The following is a 25,949-nucleotide window of genomic DNA, read 5'->3' on the forward strand; positions in this document are numbered from 1 at the left end:
GCCCCCTCACTTATGAAGCCCTCAGACGAACAGTATGTCATTGTGAGAAATGTTCACGATCAAATCCAACGCGTGGTGCCGTCAAAGTTCTAGATAACCTGAGAAATCCTTTTCCCTTACACAGGTAATATAGGGGCTGCACGTAACGTGCAAGTCTATAGCATACAGTGCAGTGGTTCTCAGCCAAGCATGTTTCGGGAACTTCTTGTGGATCACTGCAGTTCCCAGTTATCCACTGTATTCCATGGTCCGGTGATCCACTGGAGTGATAGAAAAGGAAAGAGAGGGGGGTCATAAATCAAGGCAACATGCAGCGTGAAATGCGTGCCCGTCATTTCTCCCTGTCGAGGAATTGTCAAAATAAAGTGCCACGATAATTCAACCTAAACAGCCTGTCAATTAAGTTGTGCAGTCAGTAGCGACATTCAATCTCTTTTTAGCAATGTTTACCTTTCGCATGTGCAAGTCCAGAGTTATGCTCTTGCGCACATGTTACAGAAAACTGCGACGAAAACTTTACGACCTTTCTCCATTAGGAGAAAGGGATCTGTAAGTTAGCTCTGCCGCAGTGCAAAAAAAAAAAAAAAAAAAACACGTACCGCGAAGCATGCAAAGAAAAAAAAAAATCAGTGGAAGCGTTTGTCACACGTGTCACCCTTTCTGTCACACGTGTCACCCTTTCACTCGTGGTGTCACCCTTTCACACGTGGTGTCACCCTTTCACACGTGGTGTCACCTTTCTCCATTAGGAGAAAGGGATCTGTAAGTTAGCTCTGCCGCAGTGCAAAAAAAGTACCGCGAAGCATGCAAAGAAAAAAAAAATCAGTGGAAGCGTTTGTCACACGTGTCACCCTTTCTTTTTTTTTTTCCCCCAAGTACGCGTTTCACGGATTCTCGAAAATGGGTTCACAGAGCCCCGCAAAGCTTATTTCAGAACCGATAACATAGCGCGTCACATGTTGCAGCCAGCTCTGTACTGTACAGTTTGTTGAATATCTCTGTTCCCTTCCTTCCACGTGCAAACAAGGATTTCGTGGGCAACCACGACTCCAACGGAGTGTCCAGGCAGCTGTTCGACCAACCGGTGAGAGCACGCTTCGTGCGCATCGAGCCGACCGCGTGGAACGAACTGATCGCTCTTCGCTTCGACGTTCTCGGCTGCACCGAAGGTGAGTAGGCGAACGACAAGCATATACCTGCCCGGTCGCGTGAACGACGTCCCAGTCGCGTCCCAGTCGCGTGAATGACGCATTTGAGGGATTATTCATTATGAACCATTTGTTACGTAAATACAGATCAATACACAAGGACTCAGTATGAATAACGAAGGAGCGGACTGATTATACTGATAAGTATGGGGGGTTGGGAGGCAACACCTGCCTGCTCTTTCGTAGGAAGTAAACAACAACAACAACAACAACAATAATAATAATAACTGCGTATTTACATCTTAAATCGACGATATGCTTATGACAGACGCCGTACTGGAGGGCTACGCATATTTCGACCATCTGGTGTTCTTAAACGTACTCCCACATAGCACAGTACACGGTCCTCTACCATTTCACCTTCGTCGAAATGCAACCGCCGCGGCTGGGATCGAACCCCCGACCTTCGGGCATTCGAACGCCCACTTCGGCGTTCACGTTAGGCCACAGATGTCAGTTTATCGCAAACAAGTGCACGCTAGGGTGGGATAATCTATATATCGAGGATAGCAGTCATCGGCTTATGCTAATGACTATACCGTACGGTGTCAATGTTTATCGCATCGTTCTTAAAGTCAACACTGGCAGCACTATTAGGGTTGCCGCGACAAGACTCTTGTACTACATGACCATTTTATAAAGCAGTGTGAAGCCCTGCCACAAAGCAGTATGAATCACGCTGGGGTAGAATACTTGATAGTCATGCGGAATGCTCGGCTTGGTTTCGGCTCGAACCTCAATGTGTTGTTCGCGTATATTGTGATTTTTCGCCCGAAGATGATGCCGTCAATGCCTGATACTCTGTGGCGCGAGGTCCTTAAGGCTATAGTGCTGAGATTACAGTAGCTTATTCTTGCCGTTCCTGAGTTTTGGTATCTACAAAGTTAAGGAGACGATCACGATAACGCCCAGACGTAGGCGCTTGGCTAGATAGATAGATAGATAGATAGATAGATAGATAGATAGATAGATAGATAGATAGATAGATAGATAGATAGATAGATAGATAGATAGATAGATAGATAGATAGACGGACAGATAGATAGATAGATAGATAGATAGATAGATAGATAGATAGATAGATAGATAGATAGATAGATAGATAGATAGATAGATAGATAGATAGATAGATAGATAGATAGATAGATAGATAGATAGATAGATACGGCCAAATGACCTTTCCTTCGCTAAGAAATGCTTCGAATTTAAGAATCAACGCACTATCAACTACTATATTGCGTCACGACAGTTAGTTTCTTTCTCTTCAGGAAGTTTGGATTACATCCCACCGAGGACAACGCCGTTCGTGCCCACTACGAATGCTCCAGGTGACGAGCCTTGAATTCTCGATGCCCCTTATTGTAATGGTGTGTGAACTGCTTTTCATTTCCACTTACCTCTGCGAGCAGAGACGGCAACGGTGTTCGTCCGGATGTGTCCCGAACTTCCGGAAACCCTGCGACCGTTTTGTCCAATCTGCCCGGACGGAATGCTCTGCGACGGTGCCGACTGCGTGCCCGCATCTCGCTGTGCGTGCTTCCAAGAGGGACAGCTGTTTCATGTGAGTTTTCAAACTTTGCCAGTGCTTAATTACGGCTAGTTGTCCCCCAGTCCGTCCTTTATGCCTCAAAACGGCGAGTGAAAGAGAATACGAATCGAACCGCAAAGAACTGCTTGCAGCTGCTGCTCTTGCGCGTTACCCGCGACCTTTGTAAAACAGGAGCATTGAATGGCGCAATTCCCACCGCTGGACACGACACCTATGGTTCAGTATGAGTATGAAAAAAACAACAGTCCATATACACTTTTTTGTATAAGAATTACAGGTTGGAATGACTTGCCATCAGAATAATGCAAAAAAAAAAAGAGAAACATGGTGCTGAGTTTTATTGCGCTTTGGCGCCAGCGAGTAGACTCACTGGAGCGAAAAACTGGAAAACAAACAAGACATCTCTGTAAACAGCGATACATGTTAAATTTTAAACAGATGCACACTTTCACTGCGATGAAAGGGATGAAGCGTAGGACCATAAAATTGTTGCTACTGTCGTGGATGGATAAGGCTTTGAAATTGTTTCCTTTGTGCTGTTCTGCGCATTAAACTCAACCAACGCAATTAGCAAGCACGCGCCTCATATAGTATGAGCTAACTATAGTATTAGCTTCTCTTCGATATCGCTCTATTGATCGCATCGATGTTCCATTGTCCAGCGATGTTACATCGCAGTCCTTACGTTGATAAGACGTTTTCCTAATTTTTATCGTATACTAACTGTATCTTTAGCGTATGTGGACGTCAGATGCAGTAAAACTTATTTGTTAGAGAGCAAAGTGTTTACCTCCTTGCGTCATTTATCAGTTTTCGGTTATGTTTTCTCGAAGCGCAGTAATTTACGAACAACCTTAATTCACTTCACTATGTCGCTTGGTACTTTGTGCATAAGGGATATGTATTGCGAAATGTACTGATAATATTCGAGAAACTTTCGGGGTACGCTTGTGTACCTTGCCTTTCTGCACTAAATATTCTTCTCGTTTCCGTTAATGTTGTTACCATTCAACTCCTGTTTGCATTTGATTACGCCTGTTTACATGACACCCTATAAAACCTATTTTTACGAGCATGCTTTTTCGCTTGCGGTGACTGTCCGTTGCCAATGTTGAGTGTCCGGTATAAGAATGAGCAAATCATGTCTATTTTTATATTTGTAACTGAGTGCAACGAATCAAACAGAAATATGATAGCACACGTATGGATGAGCATATTTCTAGCTATTTTTTGCTTTTTTTATAGGCCAGTATTTATGTGTGCCCTCATTACACTCATCAAAAAAGGTAGTGCTACTTACTAGCACTGAGGTAGTAAACTGCTGTCGCAACAATCACTACCCAAGTAGTAAGTGCAAGTAGTAAACCACAGACATTTCCCACCTCCGGTACGCTTCTTAGGTAGTAAATATCTGTGTGTCTACTAGCTGCAGTTACTACTTAGGTAGTGAATGTTGTGACAGCACTTCTCTACATCAAAAGTCAGTAAGTAGCACTACTTTTTTTTAGAGAGTGTACCGCAGTGCGTGAAACATGCCATGTCAGTGCCACAAAACAAGGGTAATGTAATGTGGCGTTCAAAATGCCTCATGTAGGCAATTACACGTGCACTCATCTTTCCATAACAAAGAAAAAAAGAATCGAGTAAAATTTGGTACAGGTTGCCCAGGAAATTTCCTATGCGCTTGAGCTCTTGTTTCACGCATGTCGTACTACAACATCGCGTCATGCATTCTTTTTCAGTCGTGGCATGTCGCGATGAGTTATGGCTTTAATGCCGAAACGCGCGTAAATAAAACCTGCCGTTATAGAAACCAGACGGATTACTGCTCGGTAGGGAAGGTTTAAAGTTCAAATGAAGGGCGGTGTGGCAACATTGACTTACGGTCGAAGGTCAACACTGCCTCTGACCTTCTGATTTGCGATAACCAGTTCTACCTGGTGATCACTCTGGTTATCATATTGATCAGTGAAAAGAGTTGCCGGCGCGCGTTATAGCCGACCTTTTTCACGTAAAGACCGCACTGTTAATTAAATCCTACCTGATGCTTCCTTCACTGAGAGCACGTGGCGAACGCACGCATGCCATGAAATAACAGGGAGCCGTATTGCCTCTCAGCTTTCAAGTACAAGAAATAGTACTCACTCACACCTTCAGTTCGGCCTGCGTCTTTTAAGATCAGTGAGCCTGCTGATATGTGGCTTTAAGTTAGCGGTACGCTTTCGAATTACGGGAGTGCGAACAGCATGTCGGCGTTCGCTAACTCTACTGGCTACTTCTTAAGCCGCTAGCTAGATGTACACAAGTACAAAGATATACTACAGTTCACAGAAATATAGTACAAGTGCAGTGTTTATGTAACAGTCTCTTGAATGGCTGCTATCAGTGCAGCATTGAAAAATCAAAGCAGCAGATATAAGGGTGAGTTACTCTAGAGCGGAGCATAAACAAAAAGACAAGATCGATATAATAATAACGAAAACTATACAGACAATAATGTCAAGGAAAGTATAGGAATCTTATTAAAATAATTCTATTGTGAATGTGAAGAAAGAAAACAAGTAGACGAAACGATAAGTTGCCTCCTGCAGGGAACGAACCTGCGACCTTCGACGAACGAATCCGATGCCCTAACACAGAGCCATACGATGGCAGACATCCCTCCTATCACGAATATTTAAACGAAGAAGTGTTAGTTATCATTAATATTGTGTCCAACCAAGAAAAGCGAACCCTTAAATTTACCCTTCTTTCCTTAAGATGAATATACGGCACACAAACAGTGGTGCACTAAAAAAACACGGATAATATAGCACGGAGTGGGCAGATACGTGTACAATATATCTCGTTCCTGCCACTCACGCTCTCACTTTTCTGCTCTTACAGGTAAACAAGGCAATTGTGACGTCGAAATGCGATATTTGCATGTGCACACTGAGTGGTATCTCCAAATGCAGGAAGATGCAGTGCACGTGCCCAAAGGTGAGTTAATTCTTTTGATTTAATTCTGAGATCGGTTTCTGCCAATATTCTAGAGTAGTTTTAACGTTAAATTATGGAATTTCGTGCATATTTCAATCGTGGTAATGTGTTTTTGTGTGTATGCATGTATATATGCATCTATACATGCATGCTGCATTGTTTGTAATGCTTCGAGTCAAGTTTTGTGTCTTGTTATTACGCTTACATTGACGCCAGTTTCTGCAATGCTCTGCCTAAGCTCTATAAAACTACGGTACTGATTGTGTGTATATGTGATCATTGTATATATCATAGCCAACACCCGACACCTGGAACAGTAAAACAGGCACCAAACTAGGCTAACATCTCCGGGAATATCATTAAAGAGTGCCATCTCTTTCTTTTTGGCGTATCATGTTGATTTTTCGAAACGGCGTATCTTCGATGCCTCAGTGTTTTTCTTAGCGACAGGCGCGTAGCTCAGGGAATGCGGCCACCCCCCCGTTAACGTTTCCGCATTCGGTCTGACTGCGCTTGTTCTCTGCCGATGTAGCGTTCCTCTTCAGACGTGACTCGCATCATCATGAATGAGTGCTGCACCAAGCGACGCGACGTAACGCTGACGTAACGATTGTCTCCTCATCAACCCTTAGACTTTCTCTCTTCCTTTTACCCTCCGAGCGCTCCTTCCTCCCTATTTCAGCGCTTATTGGCAGTAATCCACAATGGTGGCAACATTGAATTATCTGTATCATACTGTTTGTATATAAAATGACAATGCGAAGCGAAAGCTGGAGCCGGCGAGAAGGGGAGAGGATGGTTGAGGATTTGGTGTTGCAAGTGAAATATACGGGCTTATTATCATTCGCTTGATGCAGGACGAAGTAAGTAAGATGGCTCTAAATACTGACATTTTACTTGCAGCAAGATAATGACCACATTACCTAACGAGGACATTTATCTTTGTTTCATCATGTGCCGAACAGCTCTATTGGAGATGAATCTTACGTGCATGCACATAGCGCTTTCCAATCGAGCGAGTTGTAGTCGCATCTTCGGCGGGACTCTCAATTAAGTTTCACCATCCATCTATTGCGAGGAGCTGCACGTACGAGCATATGATCGCACAGCACATTATCTCGGAGAATATCTGTGCGCTTTGATCGTTGCTGGTCTGTTCTGGCTCTTTCGTAACACAACTTCGTCTACCGTCCTGGATAGCGATCCAACCAATCTTGTACCGTTGTAGTTACCTTATGTTACGGAATAAATTAATAATAATAATAATAATAATAATAATAATAATAATAATAATAATAATAATAATAATAATAATAATAATAATAATAATAATAATAACAGTATTATATTAATATAATGTAATGTTTGTTGGAGTTTAACATCCCAAAACCACGATATATTTGTGAGAGACGCCGTAGTGGACGGCTCCTGGACATTTCGACCACGTGCAGCTAAATTTAGGTACGCGGGCCTCAAACATTTTCGCCACCATCGAAATTGCAGCCGCTGCAGCTTGGATGAGATCTCGCGACATTCGGGTTAGCGGTGTTGAAGGCATCTCGCACGTGAGAGAACAGCTTGCAATTTCTGCCTACAAAGCTCAACCACTCCAACGTACACGAGTGTTTCGCCACTTTTGGGCAGAACTGTGCAACGGCGTTTTCTTATTACCGCTATGTGAAATAAATACTCGATAATATAAAACGCTAGAACGGCTCATAATTGTTGAAAGGGTCGCTGTCCGTGATAGTTTTCGAAAAAACTGTGAGTTTTACTAAGCAACTGTCTTTAAAGAAAGAAGTGACAGGCTTGTTGTTTTTCTTATATGCTGCAAACCATCGTCTCTCAAAGACCAACACGCTCAGTGAATAAGACAGGGAAAGACATCGCGTCATGAAGATCTCACATTTCAGGTGCCACTATTAAGAACTGGAATAGTAGAATGAGGAATTGAGACACACCGATTCGTCCCTGACACTTCTGCTACTGCTGCGCTCTTCCCGTCTCCGTCCAAACGTGACGGCACGCCTACGAACACGACACGGTTCCTTGTATAGAGTGCACGCTTTCTAATGTACCAGAAATTGCAAGCGTCGGAGACATACTCGCCGCACCTCAGCTGAATGAGATCGACAGAACGCGAGAGCACGTGCATAGAGAGAGAGAGAGAGAGAGAGAGAGAGAGAGAGAGAGAGAGAGAGAGAGAGAGAGAGAGAGAGAGGGATTCTGTTTGATGGGATAACGTGGGTCTGGGCCGTATCTGTCTTAAGACAAGATGCTTGAAAGCTTACTGCCCGTGAGGAAAGGTAGGATATGCGTCCGAGGAAAGAGCAACGAGCGCGGCCGACAAAGAAGCCGCGTCTGTGTCCTCTATCTCTGCTGGGATACCGGCTTATCTCAAAGGGGGAATGCTCGGCCGCCGCTGTCAGCGCTATCTAGACGCGCCGCACTGCTAGCTTGTTCCGAGATTGCGAACGAAAACGTGCGTTGTGGGAAATGCATATCTTTCCGCGTTGGTTCTGATGAGTGCGACGGGGCACGTCTTGTTCGAGTGCGCCGTCTTCTCCAGCGTCTTTCGGAGCAGACGACAATGGAAGCGAAATTCGCTTTCCTGCTGTGGGCCTTCGGTGGGATTGCCTTGCCCTGCTTAACGGCAAGTCCTGTAATATTATCTTTGTTGGTTGCTATAACGCCGGCAGATTGTTTACAACGCGGCTGCTCCCTTCGTTTATATAGCTGCTTGTTGTTGCTGTGAAGAAGTATCCGCGCGTTAACGTATCAAAAAGCGCTTCGCTTTGCAGCAGTTAAGAAACGCACCAGGTAAGATAATACGTGAACTGGTCATTATGCGATATAGCCGTTCTCCTCAAGTACCTATGAATGTAAGTTGCAATAGAAGACTGGCAGCTCAAACGTGGCATCACTGCTATTCCAGTGCAGTCGTTAGTTTCAGTTGGCGCTTTTGAATTACCAGCATACATTCGAATGTAGCAGCTATACGTGTGTGTGTATTTTTACACCGCAAGACGTCTACAATAAATTAATTGTATGGGAAGTTTTTAAGGGTTAGTGTCTAGTGGTAGCACGTAAGTCACGAGAGGTGCACATTGTCACAGCGGTTGCTTTACACCACAAAAGAAAAAGAAACAGACGAGAGTATGGGTTTTTGGCCTTTGCTTGCTACCCTACATGGATGTAAGGGAAGAGGAAGAGTATTATTGTGTTTTCTCGGGAGAACATGCACGAATCCTCTGAAAATGGTCTGCTTAAAAAATATGGCACACAAATAACTTTTCGTGCCAGCGATAAATATGTGTGACCATCGTTCAGAGTGTTTGCCTTCAATTAAGTTTGGGAACCCTTACTGCTCAGCAATGGCCCGTGTTAAGATGCGCTGAAACGCGCAGTGCAGACCACGTGCAGAAGTAGTGTTTGTTTGCACGCTGATTTGCCGTTTTTTTCAATGCGATGCGAATAAACGTTCGTAAATGACACGCAGCACATACGTATTAAAGTGACCTGCATCTCTGTAAAAAGCAGCTTGCAGTGGTTGTCACTTACACAATAGAAAAATCTACGTTATAACGTTGGGATCTACCAACACTGATCTCCACTGTTGTGAAGCTGTGTATTTTGTGAACCTTTGGTAGAGTCTGGGATCTTGTTTCCTTTCGGGTGATTACGGAGCGGAGAAAGTACATTTCTTTTGTGTGCCCTAGGAATTTCGGTCGCTGAGTGATAAAGCTACGCTATCAGTCCACCTTTCGTTGATGTAGTGTTTTCAGCCGTACGTTTGCCGTTTCACATTTCAGTCGCGTCTGCAGCAGTGACCAGCTACACAAGAAAATATGCAATACATCTGTGTAAACTGTTATTAGTGGTATTACGTAAATAAAACTACACACAAAGGAGACCAAAAGAGACGTGAAGCTTACATTACCAGTTGTAAGGGCATGTGCCACTACTTTGCTCATTTTCTTTTCTCCACGGTTCTCGGTCATTTACCAGCTCTGCAAGCGTAATAAAGATCCTCTTATTGAAACATACGGGTCTATTTAGCAGAGAAAGTGCGGCAGTGTCAGTAAATTATATCTACAAGAACACACATATGCAACGCGGAAGTTTCGACCTTGTCAAGTTTTCGTATCAGGCAGAAGCGCTTCGTGTCATCGTCAGCTTTGTGATTGCGAGTGTGATTTTTTTAAGCAAACGTCGAGCGTCATGCGGAAGGAGACGCGTACTGGCACCCCACTTTTTCAACTCCTTTGAATCGTCGCGCTATGCATGTAGGAGAGTGTGGTACCTGTCCGTCGCGCAAAATGTGCTTGCTATAGCTGATCGTGTACGAAATCTCGTGTTTCCGGTTGCACCCAGACACAACGCGCCTACTTCGACGACAAGTGTCAGTGCAAGTGCGCTCACTGCCCGTTCGGCCAACGCGTGTGCCCGACAACGAACGAGTGCATCGACGAGTTCAAGTGGTGCAACGGTGTCAAGGACTGCCCGGACGACGAACAAGGCTGCGATGGTTTGCACTGATTCTTTTTTTCTCGCCTATCACAGCTAATATAAGACAAAAATGGCTTACACTTTAGGCAGGAAACAACAGCCGATTTCCTCAGTATTTAAGCTGCATCTTTATTTGTTTAAACTGATTTACTTATTTTTCGTATTGTCTCTGACGACTGGTCACGTTTCGAAAACGCCATGTCAAAGGAATATTGTCATTTAATGCTCGGTATAGGGTATACGCGGACATGCGAAGATCGCTGAGAAGATTTATTTTTTCTTTTTTTCCCATTTTTGGATAGGAAGTCAGCGTTAGCCATTCTGCATGACGTGGGCGTTTTGTGGATTGTAAGTGAATGTGCGAGGCCCCTGTTTATGAATAACTGCCCTGGCTGCATCATTTCTAGCACTTCCCACACCTATAGCTTTCAGAAACACGGATGAGGCATTAACGATGTCCCTTATAAAGTTGCCTCAGCTGATCATGCCACGATATACGTTATACGCGTAGCATACCAGGCTAATATTAATCACATATTTAATACATTTACGGTATAATAATTTATTGAAGGATAGTTTTTAGGCTTCCATGCTAACTTTCATGCATGAATTCCGTTCATTATTACCATGCGTCTGGTGCTCTTTCAGCAATGCTGGCAAACCTTTTAATCATGATCAGCAGCGGAGAGAAATGAACTTTATTGCTTGGCCAGGCCATTTCAGTTATAAAGTGTCAGCAGCAGCACAATATATGTAAATTCTTGCTCACATCTGTAATTACGTTTTACAGAAATCGAACAACCGCCCGCCATATCTCCCTGTACGGAACCGACGAAGCCAGTTTGTCCCGACGGACAAGAGCCGAAGCTCATCTCCGACATGCGGTGTCCGGAATACAAGTGCGGTAAGCTTTCTCGTTATCTCTGTCATGTTTCGAGTGCGTAGAACTTCGCGCGTTCGAGTGTGCCCTGGTGCATTCACGGTGTTTTCTTGCAGTGCCCACAAATGGTGACGGCGACGTGTGCAGGCTGCTTTCCAACGGTACGTTTAACTTATATATATCCCAAAGTGCCTTCTAACGTCTGCTACACACGTCTGATAAGCACCAGTGCGTGGGTATGATTCCCGGCCATGGTAGCCGCAGTTAGATGTTGAAATACGAAAACACTCGTGTGATTACGTTCACAATGCTGCAATATTGACATGCAAAGCTCTGCGCTTACTTAAGCTCTTTCTTATTACGTTAATCTTCTGCTTTGCATATTTTTTTACACGAATTGTTGATACTCAGGAGCACCAACACTTTTTTTTCGTCATTGTGTTCGCGTGAACGTATCTGCTTGTTTTGCGACATCTTATTTGTCTCGTCGTTTGACGACGTAATTAATATGAGAATGCTGTCAACAAAACTTTCAAACATTTAGAAAATCATCGAATCAATAAAATCCACTTAGATAAGGGAAGTGGCACCATTCTGCAGCCCTATCCGCTTTACTACAATGCTGCTACTATGTTTTACAGCTGCTGTGTGCACAATAGAAGGTCGCTCAGTGAAGACGTTTGACGGTCAGCGTTTCATGCACGACGTCTGCGACCACATCCTGTTCCAGGACAGAGTGAACAAGCAGTTTTCCGTCACCGGTAAGTTGAGAAACTGTCTTGGTCATAAATAATTTCTTTGCGCATAGTATGTGTCTAACAAATTACCTCGAGCGTCAAGGAGCGGCGCATCATACGAAGAGGGCGCGTTTGCCAAACGTGCGTTCTTCCTATAGAGACAGTCGTAGACGGCATCGTTGCATATTCCATACTTGTCAAATGTCAGCCGAGAAGCGATTACCTCAGTTGAGGTTTAAAATTTTTTTCCCAAACAGAATTACAAGGGCACGTGGAGCTGTAAATAATCTCAACTAAACGCTCTTGTAAACAATAATTTTTTTTTTCGAGAGAATTTCAGGATGCACAGCGTCAACGAGCCATCCCGCCGCTGTATATGCTACATTTCCGTCTATGCGTGAGTCAATCCAGGAAAATTGATTTGGTAAATAGTCTCTTATCATGACAAGCATGATGCTACAATGACCATGTCAAAGTGCATGGAGCTTTGCAACTTTCATATAACAGAATGTATATTTTAAAGTATTTGTTCAAGTTTGTATAGGGCACACATTTGCAATGTGAACCGTATAGGGTGGTTTCGGGACGTCAAACCCCACAAATCAATCAATGTGAACCGTTGAATACGAGCGATTACGTTTCTGAGTTGTAATCGGGTCCCAGGAGCATAACAGTGTGTCCCGCAATGTCACGTGTGGGGCCTCTGAGGTTCCCAATTCGCCAGAACACCTACACAATCTTTGTGTGAAATCAAAGGTTGACATAAACGACGGGTGCAGCTCGTTAAAATTACATTTGTCCGACGGCTCGTACTTGGTCGTGTCATTCGTCTTTCGTGGCTCAACGCATGCAAGCTTGGGCGTGAGTAATCGCGGATTCGTGTTCAACAACAGTTGACACGAGGCACCATCATCATGCGCGCAATTCCCCATCCCCTGTTTGGTGAAACAATGTCGGGATGGATACGCTCATATCATCAACGGCCCTGTCTACACGTAAAGGGCCGCATACAAAGCACCACATCTGAGCCACATGTTTCACTTAACAGTTTCACCTCCCGCCTCAATGACTGCGCGGCTGTGGCGATGTGCTGCTAAGTATGTACGCGCACTGTGGTTTTCGTGGCGGCCGCACCTTGACGTCAACGAAAAGCGAAAAACGTAGGCCAAGATGGCTAAGGTTACGTATGGCCAAAGTGTTCAGTGCCCTGTGGTTTTTGGTCTGTATTCGCATTTCCTTGACTGCGGAGTACACAGATGGAAAACGACTGATACTTGATTAAATCCTCATTTTATTACGAGACAGGAGTACAGTGGTGCTGCCAGCAAATAATTATAGTCTTGGGAAGCCTGCGTCGCAATTTCTAACACCCGTGGAAATCGGTGCGGCAGTGTTGAAACTTTTGTAATAGAAAACCGCCTATCAAAGCATAGAGTGCCTCCTTGTTTTAACCAACAGTAGCCTACTTATGCCAGACTCGACCTTATTTTCTATACTCGAGGTTAAGCATTTTACCCGACTATTGCATGATCTGATACAGACCCAGCGCCTTTTTTTTTTCTTAATATGACGTGGCTCATCAGAAAAAACGCAGAAATGTTTTCGTAAGGAATAAAGCGAAGATAACAGTTAAACTATAGCATTGCCGTATTATGCAATACGGGCTGTTATATATATTCGAAGGATATGAAAGAAAAATAGCGCCTCCGTCAAGCGGAGCTATGATCACGAAAACAATTAAAATATACTGTTGTTCTTCTATAGCATTCCCTGTAAACGTTCAGAATTTCCACATTAGCCAGCGTATACTGTAGGCTGACAGAAAGTCATTTCACACCGTGATCACGTTGCAACAGAAAGCGCAGATCTGGTATTAAATGACATGCGCAACGCGGCACACATAAAGAAATATGTAGAGATAGCACAAAAGCCTTTGTTTCTGTGTACGCTTTCTCTATCCGCTATACGATCTTCAGTATAGCAATGTTTCACCTGCAAGAAACACGATATATGTGCGATAATTTCTGTGCGGCAGCCCACCGTCGCTGCTCAAGGAGTGGCGCCACTGACGTGTGTGAGGCGTGGGTGTCGATCATGTGCAACGGCACCTTCGTCAAGCTGGGACCCTCGCTGTCCGAAGTGAGCGTCAATGGGAAGCCCGTGTCGGTGCGAAACCTGGGCGCCGTCAGCAAGAGGCTCGGAGACGTGCACCTGGCCCGCAGCGGGCAGCGGCTCGTCTTCACGTCGGTGCGCCACAACTTCGAAGTCGCCTTCGACGAGCGCCGCACCGTCAAGGTCTCGGTGAGTCGAGGATGGGCTTCTGTTCTCTAGGTCGTCTTCTGTTCTCTATTGATGTTACGAATCGATCTGGCAAGACATTTCACTCACACTTAATGCATGTGCGACCTCATTTTGTCGAATTTGCGTAAAGCGTAGCCGTATATGTTCCCCGCAAAGCGTACTTGTCAGTTGCGTAATAGTACAGCGAATGCAAGTGAAACCAACGTAACCCAGGTGAAATATACAGTTCAGCTAAGGGCTGCGTCGCGAACGTGTGAAATAAACATGGCCCGCAACGTTATTACGATGTCTTATTTAGCATATTGCAATATATGACCGATCGGTGACAACATTCCTGGCGTAGCGCCTCCACCCCAAAGAACTGAGCGATTGTATAGGTGTGCCGCGAAAAAAAAATAATAAAAGTAAAACCACCTTAAGCCTCATTTGCAAAATGAAGTTCTTGTATACCAAAGAAAAGTTGGCTAATCGATGATTTTCCGCACTCTCGCTCGCACGGCGTTCATTAGTTTCAAGGACTCGCCATGTTGTTAACTATAAACTGCATTATAGCAAATTTACATCTTACAAAAGAGCAAGTTCGTTATATAAAAATATAAAGGTATATTTTAAAGGCTATATCTACTGCAACACAATTATTAATTTATTTTGTTACTACCGATATTTCGTTATGCCTGGGTTCGTTATATAGAGGTTTGAGTTATACTACTTTTCAAAACGCAGTGTGAAGACGGGAAGCTAGCTAAAGGGATACTCTGTGAAATTAAAATTGTATAAACGGGGACATCCCGTCTCAGACAGGCAGGCCACCGTTTCTATGGGGCGACCTATCAAAGACCTACATCGAAACGCCGGCCAGCCTGTCTGCATGGTGTGCCTAATACCTGTTAATACCACGTTTACCTTCACCATCACGAAGCTTTCGTGATGTCTTCGTGCCGTTGAGATATAGTGTCCTTTCCTCTCCTTATCCGTGCCAAAGGTTTCGGACTGCCTGTCGTCCAAGACGAGTGGCCTGTGTGGCCTGTTCGACTGGGACGCCAGCAACGAGTTCCGGACGCCCGACAGCAGGCTTGTGGATAACGCCCAGGACTTCGCCAAAAGCTGGGCGACCTCCGGTGCGGCGGCTCTCAGCTGCAAGCAGCCTACGTGTCCCAAGGAAACCCGTGAGAAGGCCGAGAGGTGGTGCCAGAGAATTGCGTGAGTCGACTGATTGGCTCATTATCCCGACTTAGTTATTGATCGCTGGTTTCGATCACCATCTCAACATTTTTTGACACTTTGTGAAAGTTAGATATTTCGCTTACAATCAGGGCGTATATTTTTTGCCCGGTTATCAAAATGAAATGTGATCGGGAATTAGTCCGAAAAAAAAATAAAGGTTTGGCAATAGGCAAAGAACAACTACTGAAAATGTTCATGCCTGAGCTTTGTGTGTTAAGGCTTTGCTTGTGGGCTCTCTAATTTTGGCGTTACCCCCGCTGAACTCCACATCTTTCTCTCTCTCCTCGATCTGTTGGTGTTGGCATGTGAGTGCATAGCCCTTGCGTTCTAAAACCGAGTTATAACTACCTGTTCAAAATCAAGCAGCTTTCTACCACTAGTCAGCTGAAGCAACTTCCGCTTCCAGGATTAGAGAACACACTTCCCACTGATCAACGTTGTATTTTTCGTGATAAGTTTCCAACACAGGAAACTCCCGGATTCATGCTTTTCCATGAACGTCAACCCGATACTATCTCTTCCTATGAGAATGTACTGTTCAAAGAAAAGAACGCCTTATTTTGACTTCAGTATATTTATACCATGGGAATGGACTATAGGGGCACGAAAATTTATATTTATTTGAGGCGATTGTTTAACTCTATGCATGAGATGATTCCTACATTATGGCTGAATACAAATAGACTGAATGGCTGATATGTTGTGCATTTGTTGACATCGCCTTTTCTCATGTACCTTAGTAATCTAACGTGAATAGCACGCTATAACTTTGCAACGTTACACATAGTTTTTTAAACAATATTGATGAGATCTAAGAGAAAAAACAGTATTGATGAGATCTAAGAGACAATATTGCCAGAGATAGTATAGGGGATGTTATTAGAAGTAAATGTAACGTAAATGGGAAGAAATGAAGCTGGACGAAAAGATAACTTGCCCCAAGTTATCTTTTTATCCACTTTTATTTCTTCACAATTATAATTACCTTATATAACATTTCCTATACTTTCCTTGACATGCCTGTCTGTCATATCTCATTATTATTGTCTAACACAGAAAACGAGCCCTCGTGTGTACACTTCTGCCTTTCATACATTGTTTTTTTTTAAAGACGATAGTCTTTCTTGGGGACCTTCAATGCAAAAATTTAGGTCTGTCTGTCAGTTCATTTATCTGTTTGTTCACCCCTCACGTTACCGGACACTTTAAACGGCACCAGCGCATACCTTAAACGGCCGACCCCATCCGCAGCGCCCGTCAATGTTGCTCAAGGTGCAGCGTTCATACTCGTGCGATCGTCTATCGAAAAGCAATTATCTCGCATATCTGAGGCACCATAACAACACGTATATATTCTGTATGTGCGTCTTGCCCTGCCGCGGTGGTCTAGTGGCTAAGGTACTCGGCTGCTGACCCGCAGGTCGTGGGCTCAAATCCCGGCTGCGGCAGCTGCATTCCCGGTGGAGGCGGAAATGTCGTAGGCCCGTGTGCTCAGATTTGGGTGCACGTTGAAGAACACCAGGTGGTCGAAATTTCCGGAGCCCTCCACTACGGCGTCTCTCATAATGGTGGTTTTGGGATGTTAAACCCCACAAATCAATCAATCAATGTATGTGCGTCTTTTACTAGAAAGAAGCATACATAAGTTATTCTAAAGACCGTAGCGTTTATCACGCGGTGCTGACCATGCAACGCTTGCACGAAAAGGGAAGTGTTTCCAACGATTTGCTAAGACGACACGGTGGTGGCACCTACCCGTCTCCTTGCGTTCTACACCTTATCACATCGGAGACGGGCGCGCACGTCTGTCTCAGAGCCACGCGTTTCGTTTCCCAAGACACCAGCCAGATAGCGCTGGTGTCTCGCGTGTGACGTGACTTGGTGCAAGCGAGTGCATCCGCTGCACGCTTGAGGCACTCTAACGGAGCGCTTCCAAAATACCATTCACGAATTTTCTTGCGCATAACATCAAATAAACGTTTTGTTCAATCTTTTCAGATGCAAGACTATCGTCTTTCGACGACATTTGCAGATTAACATGGAGATTATCATGCAGAAACGGGGCCGATTTTTTCGTGAATATTCTTGAAGCTTGTAGAAGGTCGAGTGTAGAAAGGGTGTTAAGCTTTTATCGGTGTCGTGAGATGTCTTATCGAACGACAGTATAAGGCTAGTCATCGTTATAAAGCGCCCTGTTTTCGCACTGAGCCCTTTATTGCGCTTATTTCCTCAGAACGTGGCTATCTTGAACTGCTTACTATGCAAGCAGTGCTGTACGATCACCATGATATAGACGCACGATAATAAGCAAAGTGGCAGTTTATTGCATCTCGTACTCGGCGGAAACGACTGATAATACTCTTCGGCACATTCATGCTGTGTAAACCGTGACGCATTCCTTACGATGCACAACATCCTGTTTGAGCGCATGTATACGACCTACAACCTCGAATAAAGATTGTGTTCTCTTTGAATCTCTATAAGTTAGCTTGCAGCACAATGGATATAGGGATAACGACGGATTTTCTTTTTGTTGAATTTGTTTTTATAACTACTTCAATATTTGCATATTGCCATGGTAGGTAAAATAATACATTTACGCCGTGACAGTGAATCGAGGCTAAAGTATGTTATCGTCTGAAGCATGCGAAGAGAGATGGCCTGTGGTCTAGACAACTTTGCGTGTGGCAATGGAAAGGACTTGGTCACGACACATGCACGACTATTACTATAAACACACCCTTTTTTATGTTCTCATCATCGTCCTTTTTATTGGTGGTGGTCTTACAACTGCGCAAGTGACAAACCACATATGGCAAATAAGTTCTGAACAACCCAGTGTGATGGGAGAAGGATGATGAATAGGAAAAATGCTCTCTAACGGCTTAAATTGAACGCAGAGTTTCAGGGGAATGGGGGGGCTTGAAGGGATGAAATATTGTTTGACAGTGAATGTCGCCGAAGCTGCTTTTTTTTTAAATACACCGGTTCATAGTGCACAGCTACAAGGTACTTCATACATATTTTTCAGACACAAGATATTCCTAGTTCACAGCGATACCTTCAGATAGCTTGTAGTTGACCCGGCACCAGGAAGAACAAATTTTTCTCAGCTTGAAGGTTCTCCTGAAAAATCCGTGTAGGTTTTCTTCTGTTGTTTTTTGCACGATAAACAGATGAATGGCAATATTCCCTTTCCTAAAGGACCGTGTACATGTGAGATGTGCAGGTTTCAGATTTTTTTTCGTTTGGAAATAATCTCCGCGTTTGCATTTTGTTAGCCTTTTTCGAAGAAAGTATATTAATTTCAACAATATTTGGAAGGTTGAATGTTTCTGTATGCATCGATTTGATGGACTAATATATTACGCGTCTGATAATTCGCTCGGAAATGCACCAATGCTTTATCGCAATCAAATTTAGATGGAACCGCGGAGCAGGGGTTGGCCAACACCGAGAGCCAGTTGTAAATTTTCCCCATTAAATTTACAGCGTCAAAGTAAGACACGGTACACGTTGCTGACGGGGAACTGAGAGAAGAAGTGTTTCAAGGTTGACTAACGTGTTTTTAACATTTGTGTAATTAAGAACTTGCGTGAAGCAACTTACTTCCTTACATCATCTCGTGCAACCAATCGTCTAACTTTAGCTACACAATTGTTTCACCCCTTCAGGGCGCCGCCACTGTCCCGCTGCACCGAAGACAAGAACCTGCTGAAGTCATCGGTGAGCACGTGTGCAGACCAGGTGTGCGACTGCGTGGCTTCCGGCGATGATGACGTCAAGAAGTGCATGTGCAACGCCATCGAGGGATTCGTGTCAACGTGCAAAGCTGCTGTGCGAAGCCAAATTGCGTCAGAGTGGAGATTGTCTCTTGGATGCGGTGAGCAACAGTCGGTGCTTGTTGTATATCGTTGCCGTTACCGTTCATGCACGCGAAAGCAACTCGTCTCAATGTTTGTATAATGTCCTGGGACAGCATCCGCAAGAAGCGTCCTTGATTCCTGGGCTCTGATACGCTCGTATCCGAATTCGTGTATACCAGCAGGCGTACATAGCCATATTGCACAAACCCGTTTGCTCCTGCCATATGTAGCCGGCACGCAAAACGTGCGTTCAAAATGACCGTGATGGACAACTTGAAGTAGCTGTATATTTGCTCGTCAATAAATATTTCCCGTGAATGTGCAAGAATTGTGAGCGCGCAGGCGACATATGCGAACTTTTCTGGCGTCGAAATTATTGCTCGACCTTTACTGGTGCTGAACATCTGTTTGAGTGTATTGATTATATAGGTGGCTTAGTATTTTGACAGGACGTTCACAATTTCGCCGACATACAAGCACAATTATTCGTCCCGGTAGCTGAGCATAAACATTGTGCCGATTCCTTTCCCGTATATCTGTTTCACGCTTTCCACATATTGTCAGTAGCAAGAGAGACATTTCGTCCGCGTTATCCGTAAAATCAGCCAGCCGTGAACGATTCATTATAAGAGTTTAGTAGAATAGAGCAGAAGGAATTTCCACAAGATCAAGGAGCTGGCTGCAACAAAGAACCAAGGTGCTTTTACCGTTGAAGCAGGGGTGTGGCCACAAATATTCATTTTGAGGAAAGGCGGGGCGGGGGGTCACTCTGCTTATGTACGTAAGTGTTTACATGTGTGTGCACGTATACTCATACAAAATGCACAAATACGGGGAGGTGGGGGATGAGGCTACTCCTGCGCGCTCAAGCTAGAAATAGACATTAATTTTGTATACTATACAGTGGCTAAGCAGGTTGTTGACCGCGAGTAAACGTATACTGCAAGTTCAAAAGACAGTGTACGAATGTTGTGCCGGTGGTGACCACCTGCGTTCACACGTTGCCCACAGCGCCCGAATGCCCAGCCGGCATGGAGTGGCGCGAGTGCGGTCCTTCGAGTGAGTGCGAGCCCACGTGCGACAACGTGCACCGGAGCAAGAACACCGCCGAGGAATGCCCCGAAGAGTGCGTGGCCGGATGCTTCTGTCCGCTGGGATTGGTGCGCCGAGGGGACGCCTGCGTGCCGCCCAGCATGTGTCACGACTGTGAGCATCGTTTCGTGTGTTCTCGCATAGATAGATAGATAGATAGATAGATAGAAAGATAGATAGATAGATAGATAGATAGATAGATAGATAGATAGATAGATAGATAGATAGATAGATAGATAGATAGATAGATAGATAGATAGATAGATAGATAGATAGATAGATAGATAGATAGATAGATAGATAGATAGATAGATAGATAGATAGATAATGTGGGGTTTAACGTCCCAAAACCACCATATGATTATGAGAGATGCCGTATAAGTGGAGGGCTCCGAAAATTTCGACCAACTGGGGTTCTTTAACGTGCACCCAAATCTGTGCACACGGGCGTACAGTATTTTCGCCTCCATCGAAAACGCAGCCCCCCCAGCCTAGATTTGATCCCGTGACCTGCGGATCAGCACTTCCGTACCTTAGCCACTAGACCACTGCGGTTGAGCGCGCGACACAGAGAAGTGGCACGGATATTCCCGTGCCGGCCTCTTTCACTTTACGTTACCACTTCGAGCTTATAGGTCGCACTGCCATGGGCGTGATCGCCAATCTTGTGTTTACGCAGGCGTGTGCCGAGGTCACGGCGACCCCAACTACATCAGCTTCGACGGCCGCACGTTTGACTTCCAGGGCAACTGCAGCTACGTCCTGGCGCAGCACATCTCGGGCGACAAGTCGCTCGACTTCCAAGTCGTGGGCGTCAATGTCGAGTGCCCCGAGGAGCCCCGCACGACTTGCACGCAAGGCGTCATTATCAGCTATGGCGACAACCACGTTAGGGTCTCCAGAGGGCAGAGGGTAGGTGCCACGACGATGTACTTTATACTACCCAACTGTTTTTTTTTCATTATTGAGATAGCACTCGTACGCTACAGTCAGACCCGACTACATAGAACTTGGGTAAATGAAATTATCCTTTATATCAAACTATTTTTCAACACGACAATGCTTTAAATATTTACTAATAAGCATAAAGATTTTTTCGCGTATAAGTAAAGTACAACTTCACAATTTCTAAAACACCACTCTTACAGCGACATGATGTTTGGTGAACGAGAAAATATGTGAAGAGAAAAGGGGAGTTGAGACAGCACTGTGAGGTTCCCCCACCAAACCCCATGGCGTAGTAAATTTCGAAGGCGTCTGCTGGATCCTACATAGCTCCAACTCGGTAAAAATGAAGTACATTGTCTTCTGTGGGTGCCCTAGACCCAGCATATGAAGCTTCGGAAAATTTAATTGATCCAATGTCGGGAAAATGCGAAAAAATACATTTAGAAATTTGCTACATCACACGCGCAGATTTTGGCGCGACATTTAAAGATGAAACTTTAACCTTCCTACTATATGACAGTGAAACTTATAGCATTAGAGTGCTCAGAGTGCATTTTATAAATCTAAACTGAGTCATTGTTTCTTTTTAGAGTCCCTTTAAGTGGGGTTTAACAGGAAAGTTTACGGCTACATTGAACAAAGATAGCGGGAAGATTTGATATATCAAATATTGGGCAGTGCGATACGATCCAAGAAGTTCGCTTTTCCTCACAAGGAATTGGATTCTGCTCACGGAAGGGTATACTTTCGCGCATGGAACTGGGAGACTGCGCGGTTTGATTAGGGAGTGCCAGCAAGACGAATAGTAATTATCGCTTGCCATCGCATGCTTTCTCTCCTGATTCCTCGTCGTGTCAGTTGTCGTGCGGGGTCGCCGTTCGCTTCCCTGCTCCCTTTTTTTTTTACGCAATAGATGCCGAGAGTGGAATAATGTGGCTATTTTTCAAGAAACTGGCGATAATCAACACAGTCCCACGAAGAGAAAAGGCTGATATCCCCTCTGCATTGATCATCGCAAGCAGTGCACTGACTATAGTATTCAAAAACAACGCCAGGATTATTGGCACAATTCACTCGATGCTTCCGATTCCCGATGAGTATGCTAGCTTTCTCTTACAAACTTGAGTCGCTGTTAACATTGATATCATATTTTCTTGCTAAAACTCACCCCTTCATATAACCTGCGCCACTATCGAGAAACTGCGCGAAAGTAAAGTAAAACAACTAAAAAAAATTCCCTGCGTATTGCCAATTCACCATCCTGGCACTGTTTAAAAAAATGCCGTGAAGTCAACTTGCACTGAGAAATTAACACCGATAATAAGGTAAATTATCCAAAACTTCATATTGCTTTACAGGATATGCCGAACTAAGTCTTGTTATTGAGCGAATTTCATATAGCTGGATCTCATCGTAGTGATATATCTGCCGAAAGCATATCTATACGCTCTCAGTCACTTTTTGCCGTCGGTGTAGCTACCGCTGTAATGTTCCATGTAAAGTACAAATATGTACCATATAGAGCGTGCGATCGCAGGAGATGAATGCTTATAGCTAGCTGAGAAGAAGCGCGCCGCCTGTATTTCGTCGCACGACGGCCCATGGAGTGGAGGAGCGGCTACATAAATGCGCACTTTATACCCTTTACTCGTGCTCGCCGCACAGCCGCAACGCACGTGCCGGGACCCTTGCCGCACGCAAGCGGGGGACGAATAAGCCAATTGGCGACGCTCTTTCACCCTCCGCTTGGTTGCGGCAGGTGTGCCGGCACGTGCGTTGCGGCTGTGTGGCGAGCGCATGGAACGGCTCTACCTGTTCACGCGCTACTCGCACAGCCGCAACGCACGTACTGGGGCAGGTGTCCCGCCACGTGCGTTGCTGCTGTGCGCGCTTATCTCGACAGGAGCGACAAGACGGCTCATGCCTTTGTATGCGCTCGTCTCAACGCATGGTTTGCGATGGAGTGACAGATAGCTCGCAACGGTGGCTTCACTCTCTGCAGGAGGTGCGTTCCCTCACCTAGGCGTTTTGTTGAGTTACGGCCAGGTCGGATGCTACAGGAGTTAGTGGCTAGCCTTACTTCGTATAGCACTCCAATTGGTTGTTGTCGGGTTCACTGCTTCGCCCTAGCGGTGAAACAGACCTTTTCTTTAATGACGTCTCTTTGACATCCAAACAGAGGGTCACTGTGAGGGTGTTCACAGCTTGTCCGGCACTACGATCATCCCACCACAATGATTATGATGAAACCTTCTTTGCCAGTTTTCTCCTCTGCTCCTTTTTCCACATCTTTCTTTCCCCTTCTCCTCCGTTTCATTGCAGTATCGCAGACCAGATGTTTCAACAGTCGCCCTCCCTTTTCCTCAACTGTATCTCTCTCTACTACCTTTCTCAACTTGATTCAGATAAATTTCGTTTTGATTATGGACCACCTATGTAAGAACCTTGTTCGAGACAACGAAGTGACAGCGGTACCGCTTTCCCATGTCCAGGTTCAGTTTGACGACAGGGAACTTCAAGACAAGGAGTTCCCGTGGAGCCAGCGAGGATTCAACATTTCCTGGGTGCCGGGTCGCACGACGGTCGTGTACGTGCCCGCGATCAATCTCGTGGTGCGTTACTTCGAACTCAACTACGGCTTCAGCATCGAAGTGCCCTCGTTCACGTACTCCGGCAAGATGACGGGCCTTTGTGGTAAGTCAGTCCCCGCTGGTCCGGGCCCGTTCTTCTTCTCGGCCATAAACATTAATCAAATGTTTGACACTATGTTGGGTAACAATCATAATGGCACCTCTCGAATCAACTGTGAAACTTTGTGCGCTCCCCTGATGTCAGTTATGTTGAAATTGAAAGTGTTTTTGTGTGTTATTACGGGTTTGCATATTGAACTAGAGTGGTCGTTCTGCTTTGTGCACAATTCACATATCAACTTACTGGTCCTGTTGATTGGAGAATCCCTGAAGAAAAAAAAAATGTCTGCTTAGATTTCGTGGTTCGAACACTTTTCGCTGAACACGCCAAGTCTTTAAGTAACATGTGCAAGAATAAGCAAGTAAATGAATAAATAAATAAATAAGTGTAACGAATAGTTACATATGAAATCATATCAAAACATATAGGCAATGTCACTTAAGGTTTTTATAAGTTATATCAATAACTTATTTTATGTGAAGAGTCGGAACCCTGTCTACCTTTTACTGAAACCTACCGCTTATTCTGCTTTAGTTATGAGAAACTAGACCAGGTGGATACGCCATTTCTTTTATTAACTTAAACTGGTGGGAACTTGTGGGGCTATAAATATGGCTTTTATCGCGGTCATTTGGTTCAATACACTCTAAGTGAAAAGTAGCACAGTCGCTGTCATGACAGGAACATGAAATGGACTTGCCGACCAATGTTGACCAAGCTGAACAATGCGCGCGCCAATGCAGCTTTGAGTGGTCAGAGGTCAGAAGTACCTCGGCTTGCGTTACTTAAATGTGCGAGTACCACGTGGCTGTGCTTGCAGGCGACTGTGACTTGGACGAGAGCAACGACCTCCAGCACCGCAGTGGCTACCAGGTGGCCGAGGTGCGCGACTTCGCCTACAGCTGGCTGGTCGAGGGCAGTCCCGAGATCTGCACGGTGCTGCGCTCGTCGAGCCAGCGGCTGGTGCCTCCGGAGGTGTGCCGCTTCCAGGAGAACGCGTGCGAGCTGTACGTCGAGCCCGACGCGTACCAGAAGGCCTGCCTCAGTGACGCCAGCTACTCTCGCAACCTGAGCGCCTCGGTGTGCCGCTCCAAGCTGCAGTACGCCGAGCACTGCTGCGCCACTGCTGGGGTGTCTGTGCACCGGTGGCTGCAGGACTCCGGATGCGGTACGCAATGATACCGTCGCAAGTCACGATCGTTCACTGTACCGATTTGAGCTTGTTTGATGAAAAATTCTTGGAACACGGGATGTTGCTGGAGCCAACGTTTTCGCAAGTGGACTTGTCTTCGTCAATGCTGCAACGTTTCGTATTATAGTATAGCAACAAAGTGAATAGGGCCGTTATTGTTTTTTTTTTCTGCCGACGCCAAAACACGCCGCGTCTAGAACACGTTTCAATGCTGTGCACCCCACGAGCTGATCATTCAGGAAAGACATGACGAGAATTTTAAGGCATAAAATATGATTTACCACGCAAGATATAAGCAATGGTAGTGAAGGAAAGGCAGGCACGCTAACATTGATGTCACGTACCATGGAAGAGTGATGACCTGGGACTGGCTGTGTGAGGAGAGTAGAGCAGAGCCTAGAATCTGAGGCACCCACCCACGCTAGGGGATAGGCCAAGAACCGGGTGGTCCCGAAAAAATACTTTACTCTGTCATGTGCTCGCTTTCCTCTTCTTTCTCTCTCAATCTTTCAATCCCCACTATTCAGCCTTACAAGTTAGTGCAAAAGTGACATAGTTTCGCTGGCGTTTTCGTCAATTAAAAATAAATTAATATTTGACACAGTTGGTCCTAGTAGCCATTAGAAGCCTAAAGAGTAGCCAAGAGCAAGGCACCCTTGAATAGTGCATAGTCAATATCAGAAAACGGGAGCAAAGCTATTTGGCCACTGCACTTGCACACTATTGCACTGCACGCAGAATGCATAAGGAACCACGTGAACACACGAGAC

General features: G+C 45.0%; 1 protein-coding gene across 2 annotated transcripts in view; it reads left to right on the plus strand.

Moving 5' to 3' along the window:
- The window catches only part of LOC119178529 (hemocytin), a 159,969-nt gene that overhangs the window by 112,329 nt on the left and 21,691 nt on the right, over nt 1-25,949 (plus strand). For both annotated transcript variants that reach the window (XM_075889204.1, XM_075889212.1), the window contains 15 exons: nt 1,028-1,169; nt 2,477-2,536; nt 2,618-2,769; nt 5,644-5,739; nt 10,114-10,267; nt 11,039-11,152; nt 11,245-11,289; nt 11,770-11,889; nt 13,901-14,166; nt 15,149-15,366; nt 19,065-19,273; nt 20,268-20,462; nt 21,028-21,260; nt 23,789-23,990; nt 24,808-25,155. In XM_075889204.1, the coding sequence (XP_075745319.1) occupies nt 1,028-1,169; nt 2,477-2,536; nt 2,618-2,769; nt 5,644-5,739; nt 10,114-10,267; nt 11,039-11,152; nt 11,245-11,289; nt 11,770-11,889; nt 13,901-14,166; nt 15,149-15,366; nt 19,065-19,273; nt 20,268-20,462; nt 21,028-21,260; nt 23,789-23,990; nt 24,808-25,155 (2,554 nt within the window). The remainder of the gene's footprint in view (nt 1-1,027; nt 1,170-2,476; nt 2,537-2,617; nt 2,770-5,643; nt 5,740-10,113; nt 10,268-11,038; nt 11,153-11,244; nt 11,290-11,769; nt 11,890-13,900; nt 14,167-15,148; nt 15,367-19,064; nt 19,274-20,267; nt 20,463-21,027; nt 21,261-23,788; nt 23,991-24,807; nt 25,156-25,949) is intronic.

Source organism: Rhipicephalus microplus, chromosome 1 (assembly GCF_043290135.1).
Source record: "Rhipicephalus microplus isolate Deutch F79 chromosome 1, USDA_Rmic, whole genome shotgun sequence".
NCBI lineage: Eukaryota > Metazoa > Arthropoda > Arachnida > Ixodida > Ixodidae > Rhipicephalus > Rhipicephalus microplus.